General features: G+C 46.6%; 1 protein-coding gene across 1 annotated transcript in view; it reads right to left on the reverse strand.

Annotated features, from left to right (window-relative positions):
• The window catches only part of Ranbp17 (RAN binding protein 17), a 191,139-nt gene that overhangs the window by 924 nt on the left and 173,331 nt on the right, over window positions 1-16,884 (reverse strand). The window contains exons 26-27 of the mRNA XM_090321205.1: window positions 1,732-1,830; window positions 181-308 (exon numbers count right to left, since the gene is read on the reverse strand). Coding sequence (XP_090177331.1) covers window positions 181-308; window positions 1,732-1,830 — 227 coding nt within the window. The remainder of the gene's footprint in view (window positions 1-180; window positions 309-1,731; window positions 1,831-16,884) is intronic.

Raw genomic sequence — 16,884 nt, forward strand, 5'->3', positions numbered from 1 at the left:
CATGCCTGTGTGTGCCAAGCACTCTGCTTGGAAGGAAGTGGATGGGCAGTAGTCCCTACTGCATGCAAGCGCAGCAGGGCTGGGGTCACAGGCACCACAGAAAGGCCACCTCCGCAGGTGGGTGCCACGGCCTCAAGGAGAGCCGGGGACGCCGGCTCCCGAGTCCTGGGCTGGGCTCACCTGTCTCTGTTCTTGACACACAGGCTCTGCTCCACGCCCTCCATCAGGCTGCGGAAGCACTGGGCCAGCACCTCTTGCTTGGGGAGGGGCTGGCTGCTGATCAGACTCGCCCGTACTTCACCGAAATACTGCAAGGAGACAACAGAGTCAGGGTAAGGAGGCTGTGGGGAGCAGCCGGCCCGCTCAGGGCTCCCCCGCCAGTGGGGAACTGGGCCCTGGTCTTCCTCAGTCTCCTCTCTACTAGCACAGAAAGGCCCAAAGAGGACCCTCCACCCCCACCGTCTGCCAAGACAGAGGAGAACAAAGCTGCCCAGGGAACACCGGGTGGCTTAAGGGAAAAGGGGTACCAGTCTCCCCCCCCCACCTCCTCCTCCTTCCTGGACTTAGTGTGTCCCACCTCTTAGTCCAGGTTTGCTATGAGGAGGCCCTAAGAAAGTGCAGGTGCTAAGGAAAGTGTCTGTCCTGCTTGGCCAGCCACGACCTGGCAGCCCCTTCTGGGCCGGGGTCCCTGGGCTTTTCTAGAAGTGCAAGGCTTGTTGCATGCAGGTTTCCTAATCATTCAGGCAGCCTAATTTCACCCGGAAGGCAACCTTTTGACAGTCATATGTTTATTCTTCCAGGCCCAAGCAGCATGGTATTTAATTTCCATCATACATTAAAACAGCTTGCATCAAAAAACACACATAATTAATATGTAGTCAGACTAATACTTAAATACCATATATCAGAGTCATTACACTTAAACTGCAGTGCCTTTCTGAACAAGATTGGGAATGTACAAAACTACTTATTTTTCCCTTTTATAATGATGCAGTGACTCACACCAAATAGAAAATTATTAGTTTTTCATCCTAAACCATGAAATATTGCCTCCATCAGTAAAGTATAATATTGTGATGTCATAAGCCTTTTCTAAACACCGAATTTGCCCTTATTCCCTCTCAATCATTTTAAAAGAACTGCTCTCTTTTATAGAGCTTGGATTTAAATCACAATAACACCAAGGGAAGATGAATGACAGTGCTATTGAATGTGGCTAAAATTGGATCCTTCAGCACAGGTGAATGATGAGACAGCTCTTCTCTTTTTGATATATTTTCTTCTTCTATTAGTTTCTTTCCAAGGCTGGGGTTTTAGTTTGAATTTTAATGTATGCTGCTGCCTCTCATCTCACCGTCTTTCCCCCAGTACCGTCTCATTGTATAGACAATTCATTCTCCCAAGCAGTAATGCACTGTCCCCGCAGACTGCGGGGCGTCCAGGCAGGAGGCCGGGTTAGACAGTAGCCTGTCGAGGCTAGACCCTCGCTTCCCCAGCTGAGGGCACCGGCTCCCACCCTCAGGACAGATACAAAATGAGGGAACAAGGGAGGAGGCCTTCAGACACTGCCGAGCAAGCCACGCACCAGAGAGGGGTCACCAGGCCTCTGCAATGAAGAAGAGCTGAAGCCTTCTGGGAAGATGGCTTCCCCGGGCTGTCAAGGCCCCGGCTCCAGCTCAGCCGCTGTGCTCAGCTGCCTGGGGTCACCTCCCCCAGGAAGGTCACGCGTACCTTCTCGTTGAGCAGGATCAGCCCCAGGAGAGGCCGCGACACGGACCACTGGTTCCGGCAGTCTTCAAAGACGATGGTGTTCAAGAGGACCGACATCATCTACAAGAGAGACTCACGTGATGGCGGGCCTCGCTGGGCGCCCTCAACCCTCCCGTCAGCCCGCGGGCGGCCTGGCTGGGAGGCACGGGCCACTCTCTGCCTTTGTATCGTGCCTTCCTCTAGGCTAGGGCACCAGGAACCCGTGGACCCAGTCGTGGAAGGCACAGCCCTTCTCAGGGCCAGATGGATGGGGCTCATTCCTCACTCACCACTGCTCCCCCACATCTCCCCTTGGGTATGGGGGAGATAGGAGGAGCTCCGAAACCCCTCTGAGGTGAAGGAAGAGGAAGCAGTGGGCATACAGGGGAAGGGCAGACGCCCCTGGGTTCCTGGAGTCAGGGAAACCTCCCAAGTAGATAATGCTTAAAGAACTGAACATGTGTGTGCTCTGAGTGGAAGAAAAAGCAAACACGGAGGGTGGCAGCCCACGGAATGGACTTTGTAAGGAGTGCTGTGAGAGGAGCCAGCAGAGCCAGCGGTGAGAAGCCAACGCCAGGCTGGAAGACCAGGCTGGGAAGCGTGAGCCCTGGGCGAGGCTGTGAACCGGGCCAGGCATAAGGTGCTATGTGGAGGCTCTGCTGCTCACCACCAGGCCAGGCATAAGGTGCTATGTGGAGGCTCTGCTGCTCACACCTCGTTTCCCACGGCCGCCAAAGCCTTTTCTCCAAGGGAGGGCAGAGTAAGTGAAGCAGGCACGCGGCAGAGACCACCACGAACACAGCTTCGGCTCAGCTTCAGCACCGTGCCACGTCCTCTGGCACGTCTGGCAATCTGATTGTCCAGAGAGGACATCTGTGTCCCACCTGTGGCAGCACTCCAGAAGGACATGCAGCCTACCTCAAGGAAGATCAAATGGGACGGCGTGTGTGAGGTGATGCAGAGAGTGTGTGCTGGACATGAGGTGGACACACTCCACTGGGCCCAGACCGGTGCTGGAGACCTTCCAGCTCCATACCTGTTGCCGGCCCAGGCTCTGGGAGGCCGGGTCTTTTTTTTTTTTTTTTTGCCCTGGAAGCAGAACAGCTTCTGCTCATGCGCTGCCACGTATGACTGACTAGTGAGCCACCCAAAGTCAGAGAGCCACCAATTAAACTGACAAGAGAAACCAACAGATCCACGGAGACAGCCTGAAATATTACAGGCTTCACAGTCTGAAGGCAGAATGGAGATTTTAATGGAGAAGATTAAAGTTAGAGGCACAAATTCCTCCAGTAACTGACAAAGCATCCTGAAGTGATGTGCCAATTACTTTCTATGGTCCTCTCGTGTATTCATTTGTCTGAATGCATGTATTTATGTCTGTAATAAGTAAGGGGATGCTTGAATAAAGTGTGTTTCTAAAAATAAAGTTGGCTAAAATGGATGTTTTTTTAAAAAATGTGTTACTTTTCTGAAAAGATGGGGACGCGAGCCTCTGCTTACACGGCGCTGACATGGCAGCTGTCTGCAGCATGGCTTTCCCGAAGTCTGCAGTAGGGTGCCGGAGTGCAGGGTCCTGGGTGGGCAGACGAGGGCTCAGTGGGAGGTGCTCTGCAAGGGGAGTGAGAGGAGAGTGCCCTTGGCACATCCGCCACTCCTAGCCTTCACTGTCACCCGACACTGTCCTACTTGGTGAGTATGGCGGTGTGAGCTGGAGCGCCCAGCTCCACTTCAAGTCTGCCACGCGCTGGCCACCCAGTGCCTCATCCTAAGAAACTGGCCGAAGCCAGGCGCACACTGCGCTCCCTCCCTCCCCTTCCTTCTTACAGATGCTGCCACAGGTTTGCAGGCAATTCCATTCAACGAAGATAAACCAACATGACATGCCAGGCACATGCTTCAGACCTGGTCCTGCCACTTTACCTGTGCTGCTGGGCAAGCTCTGGGCCTCAACCCCATCACACGCAGTGTGACGTGTGCCCTCACAGGGTGACTTCCCTTCACGCACCAGGCGTGTCCTGTGCTGTGCTCCCCACGCAGTATGCATTTGCATGCGTGCCCCTTCAGGCCCCACCCTGGCTGAGCACACGGAGCGCCGAGGCTCAAGGAAGTATCCTAGCTCATGTCTTGATTGGACAGATCAACCAAACGGTGGTCCCTTCTCAAGTACCTAGGCTTTCATTAGATTTAAAGTTCAAAAGTTACCTAATGAAGGAAACAGTCCAGCACATGCATGAGCACAGATTTTGAATGACACTGATTCTGCTATTCTGAAAAGTTATTATTTTTTTTGTGCCAGTCCTGGGGCTGGAACTCAGGGCCTGAGCACTGTCCTTGGGCTTTCTCAAAGCTACAGCTCTACCACTTGAGCTTCAGCACCACTTCTGGCTTTTTTTTTCTATGTATGTGGTACTGAGGAATTGAACCCCGGTCTTTGTGCATGCTAGGCAAGCACTCTACTGCTAGGCCAAACTCCTGGCCCAAGTTGTAATCTTTTACAGAAAACAAAATTATTGCATACGTGGCCAGGAGAACCAAGCAAAGCAACAGTGTGCAGTCCTTCTGCCCCTTCTGCAGCTTGCACCATTCTTCAAGCACAGAGCAAAGTTTTCTTCCCTTTCCAGTATCTGCCAAGAAAGGCAGTCACCACGTGTTCTTGGCTCAGCCGTGTCCTGCTCTAGGTCTCTGAAGTGCAATGACAGGACTGTGGCGTCTGCTGAATGCTTTTCCGTGGGAGTCGGCACAGGTTCTGACTGTGTCAAGAGCTGTAACACTACAAGGACATTGAAGAGAAAGCCCAACCAAGTCCCGGCCTCCATCTATGGCTCCTGTGATTAAACATCTACCTGTCTACAGTTCATTTCCAAGATTGTATTCTTTTGTGTGCACAGCCACTGCTTTTCCTACGACAAACAGCTCCGAGGAGCAGCTGAGCCTGTCTGAGGCCGCACCAACGGCCCGTGTGGGGAGCTTCAGCTCAGAGTGGGTCGCCTGCCTGAGTTTCACTCCCTTCTAACGACAGCAGCCATCAGGCGTGGAGATGCCGCAACCCTGGGATGCGGCGTTACCTCCTACTTCTCCATGAGCGTGCTCGAGGGACTGCATGATCAGGTGCTGTGGACAGGGCTGTCTAGGGCCTCATCCCACCGGCAGCTGTTGGTGAGGCCTGGGGAGGGGTCAGAGGCTGTCCTGATAGGGCTCCCTCTCCCCCTTCCCTGGGGCCCCGCTCGTCCTCCTCATTTCCCGGATGCGAGTTCTGAGATGAGAACCCAGGGCCGTGGGTCCTCGAGCGTTCTCAGCAGACCCACCTTCCTGTCAACCATCCAAACTGTTTATAGATTTCATTAACGTAGTTTCAGACTCTCAAGGCTGAGAACAACAGGAGACTTAATTAATAGATTGTCTCTGGAAAATGGCCCATTGAACATTTTTATAAAAAAATAATGATTTTCCTCCCACCAAGACTGTACCACGTACACAGTAATTTAAGTCAACACTACAGAAATCAGTAAATCAAACTAATTTCCTCTGAGTTATAATACACCATATAAAGCCAAGACTTCCCATTGTTAACACTTAAATGTACTGAATGATGTAGCAAAACTATCTCATAAAGCAAAAATTCTAAACCATTTCCTCCTACTCCTCTGTCTCAGAGAGAAAACGGAGCTTCAAGCAACAATACTTGTCTTGGCCCTGCAGGGCTCAGAGAATCCAGCTCTTCTCTGCCATGCCAGCCTCTCTGCTCACAGTTACATGGTGTTCGGTTGGACTGCAATTTTGTGCCTGGTCTCCCAGAGATGGAAAAGTGGGGCTGGGGTTGGAGAAACCCACCTTGTCGACAAGGTGGTAGGGAGGACGGCCTGAGGATGGGAAGGAGAGGTTAGAAGACCAGGGAAGAGTGACAGGCTAAGGGTAAGGCAGCTGTGTCTGGAGTGATATGGCCGAGGGAAAAGGGACAGGTGTGGCAGGCTAGGGGGTCATCACTGCACAGAGGGGCGGGGGCCGACATCCGTGAACCAGTGTGGGAGGCAAACTGATCTGTGCCTCGGTCCAAGCACGTCACAGCGGCAGGAGCTGCCATGGGGTCTCAGGTACCCTTTAGCGCAGGTAACGTCCTTCAGAAGACCAGGAAGAGGGGGAGGGCTGGCATTAACAATAAACATGATCAAAACCTACACTGCATCTTCGCCTGGCCAGTGACAGCACAGAAGTCCTCTGCCCCCCCCACAGCACGCCCCGGACCCGCCCAGGCTGGAGTTGAGCGCTGGGAGCTGGAGTCCTGCTGGGGGAGGGGAGAAGCCCATTTGCCTTTACCAAGTGCTGTCCTGAGGCCTCCAGCACAGCAGACATAGAAATGTGATCCCTGGCAAATTAGATACTCATCATCTTTGGGGAAAAGGAATCAATTGTTCTCTTCATTTGCTATCTACCTATGTGACACAGGGTGAGGTTGTGAGAGATGAACGGAATGACAAATCAGTCCATACTTCATTTTACATTCCTGCCTTTATCAACCAAGCTCCACCATGTAGGTTATGTCGCAATTTAAAACAGCCGCATCTATTTACACATTTCTACATGCTTACGCTTTTGCAGCCCCCAATAGCAGTATTTAGCATTTTAAATAAAAGATATCTAATGAAATTTAAGATGAGGTGATCTACTTTTTTAAAGAAACAAGAAGGGCTGGGAATGTGGCTTGGTGGTAGAGTGCTTGCCATGAAGTCCTGGGTTTGACTCCTCAGTACCATATACACAGAAGTGGTGCTGTGGCTCAAGTGGCAGAGCACTAGCCTTGAGCACAGACAGGCTCAGGGACAGAGCCCAGGTCCTGAGTTCAAACCCAAGGACCAGCAAACAAATGAAAAAAACAAGACCACAATCAACCTGGAATCATTTATGAGCTCTGCCTACCTATTAGAGCAAGTCGGTCTTGCTTTAATACTAGATGGAAAGAAAACCCGCTTCTTACTCTAAAGCATCACAGGACCCACACTCTCAGCGGGCTACCAGTGCTAGCCACTGGCACTGCCCACTTCACCCAGGGGCCAACAGTGCCTTTTCCACCCTCCTCAGGAAAAGTTAGAGGATGGGCTTTGCTCTAAGTGATGAGTTGCCTGGAATATCGGAAAACGGTTCGATCCAATGTAAGATCTAAGGAAAAACACAGTCCAGTTCTGCTGTTCTTTTCATTACTTTTATCCCTAGCTCTCAAAACATTCATGTTAGTAAGTTTGTTACTTTCCTAGGTTATGAGAAGACAAAGTTAGAATGAAGCTTCAGAATTAACTAATTGAGAGTACTGTGTGTGTGTGTGTGTGTGTGTGTGTGTGTGCGCGCTAGGATGTTGCATTACACGTCATAATGAAAACAGTTTTATTTTCCGGGGCTGGAATAAATTAGGATAAATAATTCATTTCAGTGGCAGAGATGTACGGGACAACACCAGTGACAGAATGGACGACACTACTCTGTGAGGCTCATTCCTAAATCTTCATTATCCATTTGGAACTTTTTACAAATCATAAATCATAGTCCAAGTGGCTGCAGATCTCATAAGGTGGTGTGCTGCATTAAAATAAAACCAGGAGGCCTGGAGGACTGAGGGCTATGGGGCTTTCCACGCAGCACTACTTGGGAAACTCCTTTGTTTTACCTTGCTAGATCAAGCTGAACATTTTCTAACTTGATGTCAAAATTAAGTACTGCCAAAAACACCCTGTAGGTAGGGGTGTTGGAGAAATATGAATGTCATGAAATAGCTTTCACTCCAAAGCCACTGTCTTCTCATTTAAGCGACACTTATTTCTAGTTCCCAGTACTGCTTGAATATGCAGAATCTTTAATGGCCTATACCAGCCTCTGGGCATCCCCAAACTAGCAAATACACTGAGAGAGACTAGCAAAGCCACAGATGTTGTGACTCTGTCTAAAAAGACCAGGCGATCTGCACAGAACAGGTGACAGCTGAGTCCTTAAAGGATACCTAAAGCCTTACCCAGGAAAGAAGGGGAACAGAGCAATGAACTCAGAAAGGGCCCAGGAGGCTGGGTCTGGCTGAACTGTTTCAAGAACATAGCTTCTGCTGGGGGCGTGGGGGTGGACGTGATTCTGGGGCAGCGGTGGTAGAACTGATGGCGAAGAGAAGATTGGGCTGAGTCCATAAGGCCTCTTATGTCTTCAACAAGAAGCATAAATACAGAGATGAATTTGGTCCAAGACATCGAGCAGCCTTCGAAGGATTTTAAAGAGGAAGTGAGATGGTGAGGTCTGCCATTTAAAACAGTAACTGAAAAGGTTCTGGAGACCGGAAATTATAGAGGCCAGGTAAACATTAGCTACTGCTGCAAAGGCTCACCAGAGAAACCATAAAGGCCTTGAGGTATGGCCAGAATTCTGGACCATTTCTTCCAGGTCAGTGCCAGCTCTCTAAGACAGATGATTAAACAGTGAGACTGCAGGTGCGTCCAGAACTTCAAGAACATGGTCAAGTTCAAGATCATCCATGGGTTCTGAGGCCTCCAGCAATGGCGCAGGGTGTGGAGAGGTGCTGGTGCTTCCGCCGTGAATGCTGGGAAGCAGCAGCAATGTAAACTTGAGTCCAAGTACATGCATGCACAGGACGGCAATGACCACGAGCATGTGTGTACATTAAATATTCAGTGACAAAGTCAGCTGTAACTCAGGTCATTCAAAACCAGGGAACAGTCACCACTACAATTCCTAATGAGTGCATCTAACAACAGGATGGTGTATGCACAATGGTGCAGTGTGCTCAAAGCACAGCACAATACTGTGCTTTACAACAAATGTCATCCCTACAGCAGATGGAAGAAAGCTTCACTGCTACTCATACATAGGACTGCACTCTTCCTAATTTCCTGGTGGGCCCCCAAAATTCTCCATAATCCAAGAAGATTATTTTACTTGTAGTCAAGATCTTCTCATGTGAGGTTGATAAGGCCCCTCAAAACCTTTTTTTTGTTCGAAGTCTACCGTTTTCATGCACATACAGTGGATTTTAGGGTTCTTGCTTACGACTGGATGGCACAGGTGGTCCTGGATAAGAGGCTGGAAAGTGAACTCAAGGGAGTGCAGTCGGAAAGTTCTTTCCCCCTACGCTTACACAGGGGACTGAGGACTGACACAGACCACAAATACTGAGCAAATCCTATGCCTGCATTTACACAAACACTCATTGACTGCACGCACTGGCCAGGCTCAGTGGCAGACCCTGGGAACTCACCTTCAGAGAGCTCACAGTGGAGGAGGTGGGGACAAGAACCACAGTATAGAAGCAGTGACAGTGCTGTGGTACGTGTCCAAAACAGAAGCCAGTGGAGGCCAACTTTTTTTTGGGGGTGGGTGAGAAAGCAGACAGACAGGTAAGACTTCAGAGAAAAGGTGACAACTTGATCTGATGTAGAAAGTAAGACAGGGCTGCCAGGCACAGTGGCTCAGCCTGTAACTCAGATGCTCCGGAAGCTAGGGTTGCAATTCAAGGCCATCTTAGGGGAATGAACCTTTGAGAGCCTCCATCTGAGCCAGTGGCTGGCTGTGGTGGCTCATACCTGTTAGTCCACTATGAGGAAGCACAGCAGGTGGGTGCTGTGTGGTGTATCTGCACCCCCAGCCACACTCAGGGAAGCTTGGAACAGGACGGCCACAGCGCAGGTTGCTTCTGTGTGAAGACCTGAACTCAAAGATAGGCAGCCCAACCAAGGGCTAGAGAGTCCCTGCCTCAAGGTCTGGCTACAGAACATGACTCCAAACTAAAAACCAAAAGACTGACAGGGAAGGTCAAGTGAGGGTAAAGGGCTGGGGAGCCAGGGGCAGTTCTATGGCCCACAGAGGCACGAGGGGGAGGCTGGTGGGGGGATGAGGCTGGTTAGACAGGCAGGGGCTGCTGAAGGGCCCAGCGCTGGTGAGTGTGGAGATGCCCTGCAGAAAACAAGGGCTGCTGGAGGTGAATGGAAACTCCCTGGCAGCGGTGTGGTATGGAAGGCTGTGTCACCATTCTGCACAGGGCCAGATCTGGGCCATCTCATTTTTCCTGAGAAGCAGTGATGTCCCTGTTCTGGAACTGGGTGGCCACAAGCACAGAAGGTCACCTGTTTGGCTCCTGTGCCTTGGTCAGCTCTTGCCTTGCTGGCTCCAATGCTGTACGGACATTACTTCCCCTGGCCCACAGCACATAACCTAATAGTGTCCCCTGTCAGGTACACTGCTCCTTGTCAGGAAGCTTTTTATTGATGTTCAACCTTCACTTTCCCTTCCTTAATATCATCCCATTATGCCAATACTCCATTGTGCCATGCTAAGTGATTCCCTTCCCTCCTTGGCATTTACGTCTTCCAAGTATTTATAGACTTATCAAATGCCCCATTTAGTTGTCACTTAGGCAAGCTATACATATTTAGCTTCTTTAATCTGGCTCCATAAGCCAGCCCTTCCATTCTCCTAAATCACCTGAGTTACTTTCTTCCAGATTTCTGTCAAGTTGTTTTCAGTCTCTCTACTGCAGGAGGCCAAGGGGAATAACTGGGTGGGTGGGGGAGGAGAGGCGCCCTCCCTCTGTGGCACCCATGCCAAAGCAGCCCTGCTCCTGTAATTAGCTCCTGGTATTACCACACTCACACTTGTAATATACGCCTGTACTCTCTACTACGGTGCACCAGTAGTAGGGTGCACTAGGGACCTATACTCCTGCTACCAGCTCTTTCCTTTCTTCCCTTCTTCCTCCATCCCTTCATTTTTTTCAGGTTCTAGGTGCTATCCCCTGGCTTTTTTTGCTCAAGGCTAGTGCTCTACCACTTGCGCCACAGCTCTACTTATGCTTTTTGGCGGTTAATTAGAGATGAGTCTCATCAACTTTCCTGCCAGGGCTGGCTTTGAACCATGATCCTCAACTCACAGGCTCCGGAGCAGCTAGGATGACAGGTGTGTTTTGGCATGTGACTTCCTATCCTTTTTGTTTCTCGTGCTTGTCCACTGCTCAAAGCAACACTGACCTCCTACTGTGCGCCAAGGATTAGGGGTGCAGAGCTGAGTAAAGGCAGCCTCCATGGAGCTCAAGTGCCCACCCATCAAGTAGCTTCCTTCTAATCTTAAAGGTCTGGGAGAAACAACCCTGAATGCACTTATCTCTAATTGACGCTGTTGGTTCCCTGAAGGGAGCTTCCATGTCCACCTAAAAGGAGATGCCATATCAAGCCATCCCACATAAGCATTAACGCAAGTCTTACTGTGGAGTTTCTTTCTGGTAGCTTGCCTTGTGCCCTTAGTGCTTTCTGTTTAGGCCTCATATTTTGTATTACTGTCACCGGTGGCAGTTTACCTTCCTGTCCCCACACCTCTACTCTGCCTGCACTGAATTTCATCCATGGATCATGGCTGTGCAACTGGACACTTGCTCAACTGTGAATCCCTGTGTATCCCTCACATATGGTTGCTGTTATGTACTTATACCCTCAAGTGGAAGAATCCATGTTGACTACACTAGAGTCAATAGAGGTTCTGGAATGCACTCCTGCCATGCCATGGTGGTACCTGAAATATATGGAAGGAATAATAGAGTAAAAGTCAATTTTGGGTCAAGAATCAAATCCAGACCCTAACCCTTCCTCATCCCCCACTCTGGAATGGGATTCTGAGAGTCTTATTACAGGAAGAATGTCAGGCAAGGCAAGGACATGCACAGGGATGACGCAGACCTCCGCAGTTCAGAGCGATTCAGGAGATTCCATCACAAATCATCCTGCAAAAGGAAGCATGAAGGAGCCGGGAGTTTGGCCTAGTGGTAGAGTGCTTGCCTAGCATGCACAAAGATGGGGGTTCAATTCCTTGGTACCACATACATAGAAAAGCCACAAGTGGTGCTGTGGCTCAAGTGGTAGAGCATAGGCCTTGAGGAAAACCCAAGGACAGTGCTCATGAGTTCAAAGCCCGGGACTGGAAAAACAAAACAAAAAGGAAGAGTATAGACTCTTAGGTATATACACATGTATATATATATATATATATATATATATATATATATATGCGCATCCACACACACACACACTATATATATATGCTACTTATTTATAGGCAGGATGGTAGCAAAGTAAATATCTTCAAGAAGGTGGTGGTACAAATGCTCTTCAACTCTGCAGTGGGAGGATGAGGAAGCATTTTTAATTTGCTCTGCTCAGGAAGCAAGTCCTAATAAATTTAGGATCCTTCTGGTGATTCCTGGCTGGCTCAGGTATGAGATATGGGGGTGTGTGGGGGTGTACCTTAGGTGTCACTGTCACCATCATGAAAACGCTGCTCAGAGTACAGAGACTGCACTGGTGTCAAATTTGGTAGTGCAAGTAAGGCCCTAAGTAATTCTACCCTTTGTGCTATAGTAGCATAAAAAGAGATGTCCTCTGCAGTGTTTCATTTTTTAGACTTCTTAAAGAACAAAACACTTCTTTTGAACACTTATGTTAAAAACATTTCCAGAACTAATGTTGGTACTGAATTTATGGAAATTTACTGTAATACCTTTTTTTCTTTCTTCCTTCCCTTTTTTTTTTGCAGAAGTTCATACATTTACTGAAATTTTCAACTCTTAATTTACAAAGACAGTCATATGTGCCAATAACTACTAATGGAGAGGCTAAAAATCAAACTGCTTGTTATTTTCCCCACATGGGCGAGAAAGCCTGGGCTTTGTCTGTAGAAAACTGTGCTTTTTTTTTTTAATCCTCATGAAATGCTCTTTATCTACTTACACGAGGATGAAAGAAAAGATATGGCTGTTGTTCACGTTTTTCAACTTGGGCTATCTGGAGAACATTTGTAGTAGACTAATCGCAAGGCTGACTGTGCTAAACTGTAGATAAAGGCAGGATGACAGATTGCAGTCACTTTAATTCATAAAGAAAACGTTTGGGGCCCCTGGGAATGCCAAATCAAGCCACTGGCACCCAGTGACTTCATGCTAAGACACAAACTACAGAATACTTTTTAGTTTAATGACAAAGGCTAATGAATATGTGACTTATTACAAACTCTTACTTATGAAGAGATTTTTTTTCATTCCTTGGAAAACATTATAATCTTCCTATTTTATAAACATACAAATATAATTGTAAAATGACATCATTCTGTTTTCATTTAATTACCTCTGAAATGCTTTCTATTTAATATTCATTACTCAAAAGCTAATTTAAAAGAGAAAGAGATTCGACTTACTCAAAAAGATGTACTGTCATTCACAGCAATAGTTATCTAATATACAGAAGTTAATAAAGCAGATTAATCTACAAGTCCCTTTAAGCCATTCTTGAGTTTGGAACAACTGCCTCTTTGACCTTTCACCTTCATGCTGTGCACCAGTAGCAGGTGCCAGCTGTACAGAAATTATAGCTACTGCATTTGGAGGCAAAATCTTTTCTTACTTTGCTTCTGACCAGCAGCTGACCCTGTAGGAGTGATTGTTTCTGGTGCCGGCCTAAAGGCTACACAAACCAGGAGCAGATAAACAAAAGGCTACAGACACCAGCTGCCTTGCCTAAGGGTACCATCCTGGGTGACACCTCCACTCTTTCTCTAGCATCCCAAATTGCTCCTTGTTTGTTTCCATACAAGCATTTCATCCTTGCTGTTTTCTGTGATGGGTAGGGATGAGAGCCCCTCCACTCCAAATAACAACAAAACCTCCTCCTTTCCCAGGAACTTGACTTTTGAGTATTCTGTGTCAAACCGTGCCATTATAATGCTAATCTAGGCCTGATTTAGCAACTTTAATAAGAGGCTAAGCCCTCTTGTAATTAGATAATAAAATTTTATTATGTATTTTAATATTAAAAGTCTTAAAATCAAACTCTTCATATCATACACTGGTGCAAAAACTAAGGCACTTAAATATCAGAGCCTCAGAAAATGGGAACTAAAACCACGTTGTGGTTAATTTCTCATTCTCAGAAAAGTAAACATGGAATTCCTATGCGGTGGCAGTGAGTGCAGGGAAGACTGAATCTACGCAAGGATAAAGCACACTCTACCATTTCCAGCAACAGCATGAGATGGCTTTGACAGTTATTTCTAAGATACAAATTACACAAGTATAAAAACAATCCCCGTAATGATTAAATGCAGTTATGTACATAGGAGAATACCAGTGCAAATGGCAACATATTTAAATGGTTTTCCTTCATTAAAAAAATTATATATGATATTAAACCATCAATCACTGCTGAGGCACAGGAGTTTAAATGTATTGTCACTGGCTGAAATAAATGACTTGGAGACTGGATTCTGGCTCGCTCAATATGGTGTCTTTGCTGTTGCTTAGTCACCCAACTCTCTGCTGGTTTGGGCTACATCTGGTGGATTCCATCCGTTTCAATTAATAAGGCAAGTTATGCTATCAATGGATTACATCCTTAAACTGTGCTTAGAGGTAGAAAACACACGTCCTGGTAGGGTGGGGAGGGAGGGCTCTCTCATTCTGTTAACCATTTACAACAGTATTTGCAGCACTTCTTTATTCTATAGCATATAACGGTGTGTGTAACTGTGGCAGTTCCGTTTGGCTCATTACATAGTAGTTGATAAATATGTCTGATAGCTACAGTTTCTGCCTGCAGATTGTACTTCTGAAAATTTTTTGCAGGGACTACTTCTCAGATACTTACAGAATATGGCAAGGTGTCAATCTCTGCTGGGGAATGGACATTTTAAAAACTACCAAGATGCAGGGGATCCTGGACAAAGAGCATAAGGCACTCTACAATAGATGACGACAGTCACAGCACTAACTCAGAGATTTCTATGTCAGAAAGACAATTCTGTTTTAATCTCTTTTAAAAATACCAGTTTTGTTACAGTTGAACTAGTCATCCAGAAAATGTCTATAACAAAAATTAAATTAAAAAATGGCAAAAAATGTGGGTAGTAACAAACAGCTTAGGCTTGCATACCTACTTCTAAAGATGAACAAATAATTTCATAATATCACAGAATGCCATATCAACAAAATTAAGAGTTTTTCTATTATTAAAATTAAAAACACTAAATTTCTAACTTAACTAATACTTAAGGGTAGTAGTCACACTTTTTTTCCTTAAGAGGTTTATTCTCTTTTGGAATTTTATGCCTTGCTGTTTTATTCTGATTTCATCCTTAGTAATTGGATTGTGCCCATATTCACACACACATAGCCACACACACACACACACACACACACACACACACACACACACACAAATGAAGTTATTTTTGCCTAAATCAAACCTGGTTATCTAAAATATCTAAAAGCCACAAAATATTGAGAAGTGAGACTTGGGTTTCACTGCATCCCTCCAGTACTTGCAAACACAAATGTAATCAGATGCCGCCTCCCCTTAATCTTCAATGCCGCCTCCTCCTTAATCTTCAATAGAGCCTTTAGTAAAAGAAAAATAAATTTCTAAAAATTTCAGAGAGGCAAAAATAGCTGCTCTCAAATAGCAACCGAAAAACCCACGTTTCAAACTATCTGAGGGAGATGATTCCGGTGCACTAGGCTACCTGGAAAATTGTGGCCAGACATGGAGGGGGCCATGTGTGGAAATTCCTTAAGGTTACATAATACAGAGGTAGAAAGGTAGAAAGCCAACAGCCAGACTTGATGACCTGCCAACTGTTTCTATGCTTTTTGTTTTGTTTTGAATTTTCAACTGGTGGACCACATTTAAAAATGTGAATTTTTGGTTTCTCTTTAGGACAGAAATTTCAATACATCTGGCAAGAATCCATCCATCTTATTTTCTTGTAAGACAACATCAACTGGAGCTGTGTCAAGGTTTTTTTTTTTTTTTCCCATTTAGCTCATTCTGTTTGGCCTGAAGCCATCTTAGTTGGTGGAGATTAGGAAAGGTGGAAGGTGGCTGAAAGGGGCCAGACTCGGCTGAGTCTGGTAGGTACCATTACAGGAGAAGTGGTGAGCACTGATGAGTCAGGGGTGGAGAGCGGTGTGGGGTGTGGGGTTCACAGGTCAACCTCATGTTTCTCTACCATCACTACCCAGCTGCCTAGAGAAATCAAAAGCTGCCTGAGAGGCATGGAAGACGACTGTGAGATGTTGTCCAGTTGGACTTTGATCTTCTCAAAGATGCTTTATAAACTCCATGCCTGGTCACAGAGTGCACAGAACCCCCCCTCCTCACTACCGTGCCTCTTTGGTTCACTGCTACTCCGTCCAGCCTGTACAGGGAGAGAGGTTATTACTCTAAACTACTCCATCTTAAGGTGCCCTGACTGGATGCCTGGCGTCCTGTATTTTAAGTGCTTACAACATGTACACTTCCTTGGATTAAAAGCCACTGAGCACAATGAGAAAAGTAGATAGCTTTTTGTGGTTAGGCAAGTAGAGTCAAACAGACAGGGTGGAAAGTTACCTATTTTTTTTCTGCCTCAATTTCTATATCTGAAAAAATGATGGTGGTCATATAAAATCTTTACAGACGTTTGGTGATGTGTCTGGTAATACAAATGCAACAAACACGTTTGTGCATGCACACAGTAAGTACCTGAGTGCTGCTGATTCCATTTTTTCCCCCTAGAAATACCACAAGAGAGGGACATAGATTGCTGTGAGGAAGGCCAAGGTCACAGCAGCATGTGTGAAGCACACTTCTGTCAGGAAATCTGAGTTTCACTTTCGGTTCTCTGATCAACTCATGATGTTCTTTCAGCTTGATTTTGTTACAAATCTACTGTTATCCATTTAACAATAAAGTTGTAAGTAAACCAGCTTTGGGCTAGCTGGTTATATGGAGAGCAAGAGTTTATGAAAGGGTCTCTAGAAATGGTCTTCTTCACACCAGAAAGTCTGGCTAATTAATTTTTTAGGAGGATGAGAGATGCCACAATGTTCTGTCGCATCTATGACAACCTTGCTGAAGTTCTGCAGGCCAAAGTTTCAAACTCAGTTACAAATGCAACGGCACTTTCTCTACTTAATGTCACGGAATGGAATCTGAAGTATGAAAGATGTCTTGTATAGTGTGTCAAAATGTTGAGCAATATCGTTTCAGTATAAATACAGAAATGAAAAAAAAAGAGCAGATGATTTCCCTTTTGCTGTAATTCACTTTGGGAGGCATGTCACGAAGAGCA

The sequence above is a fragment of the Megascapheus bottae genome, chromosome 29, assembly GCF_031878675.1.
Source record: "Megascapheus bottae isolate mThoBot1 chromosome 29, mThoBot2.hap1, whole genome shotgun sequence".
NCBI classification, from domain to species: domain Eukaryota; kingdom Metazoa; phylum Chordata; class Mammalia; order Rodentia; family Geomyidae; genus Megascapheus; species Megascapheus bottae.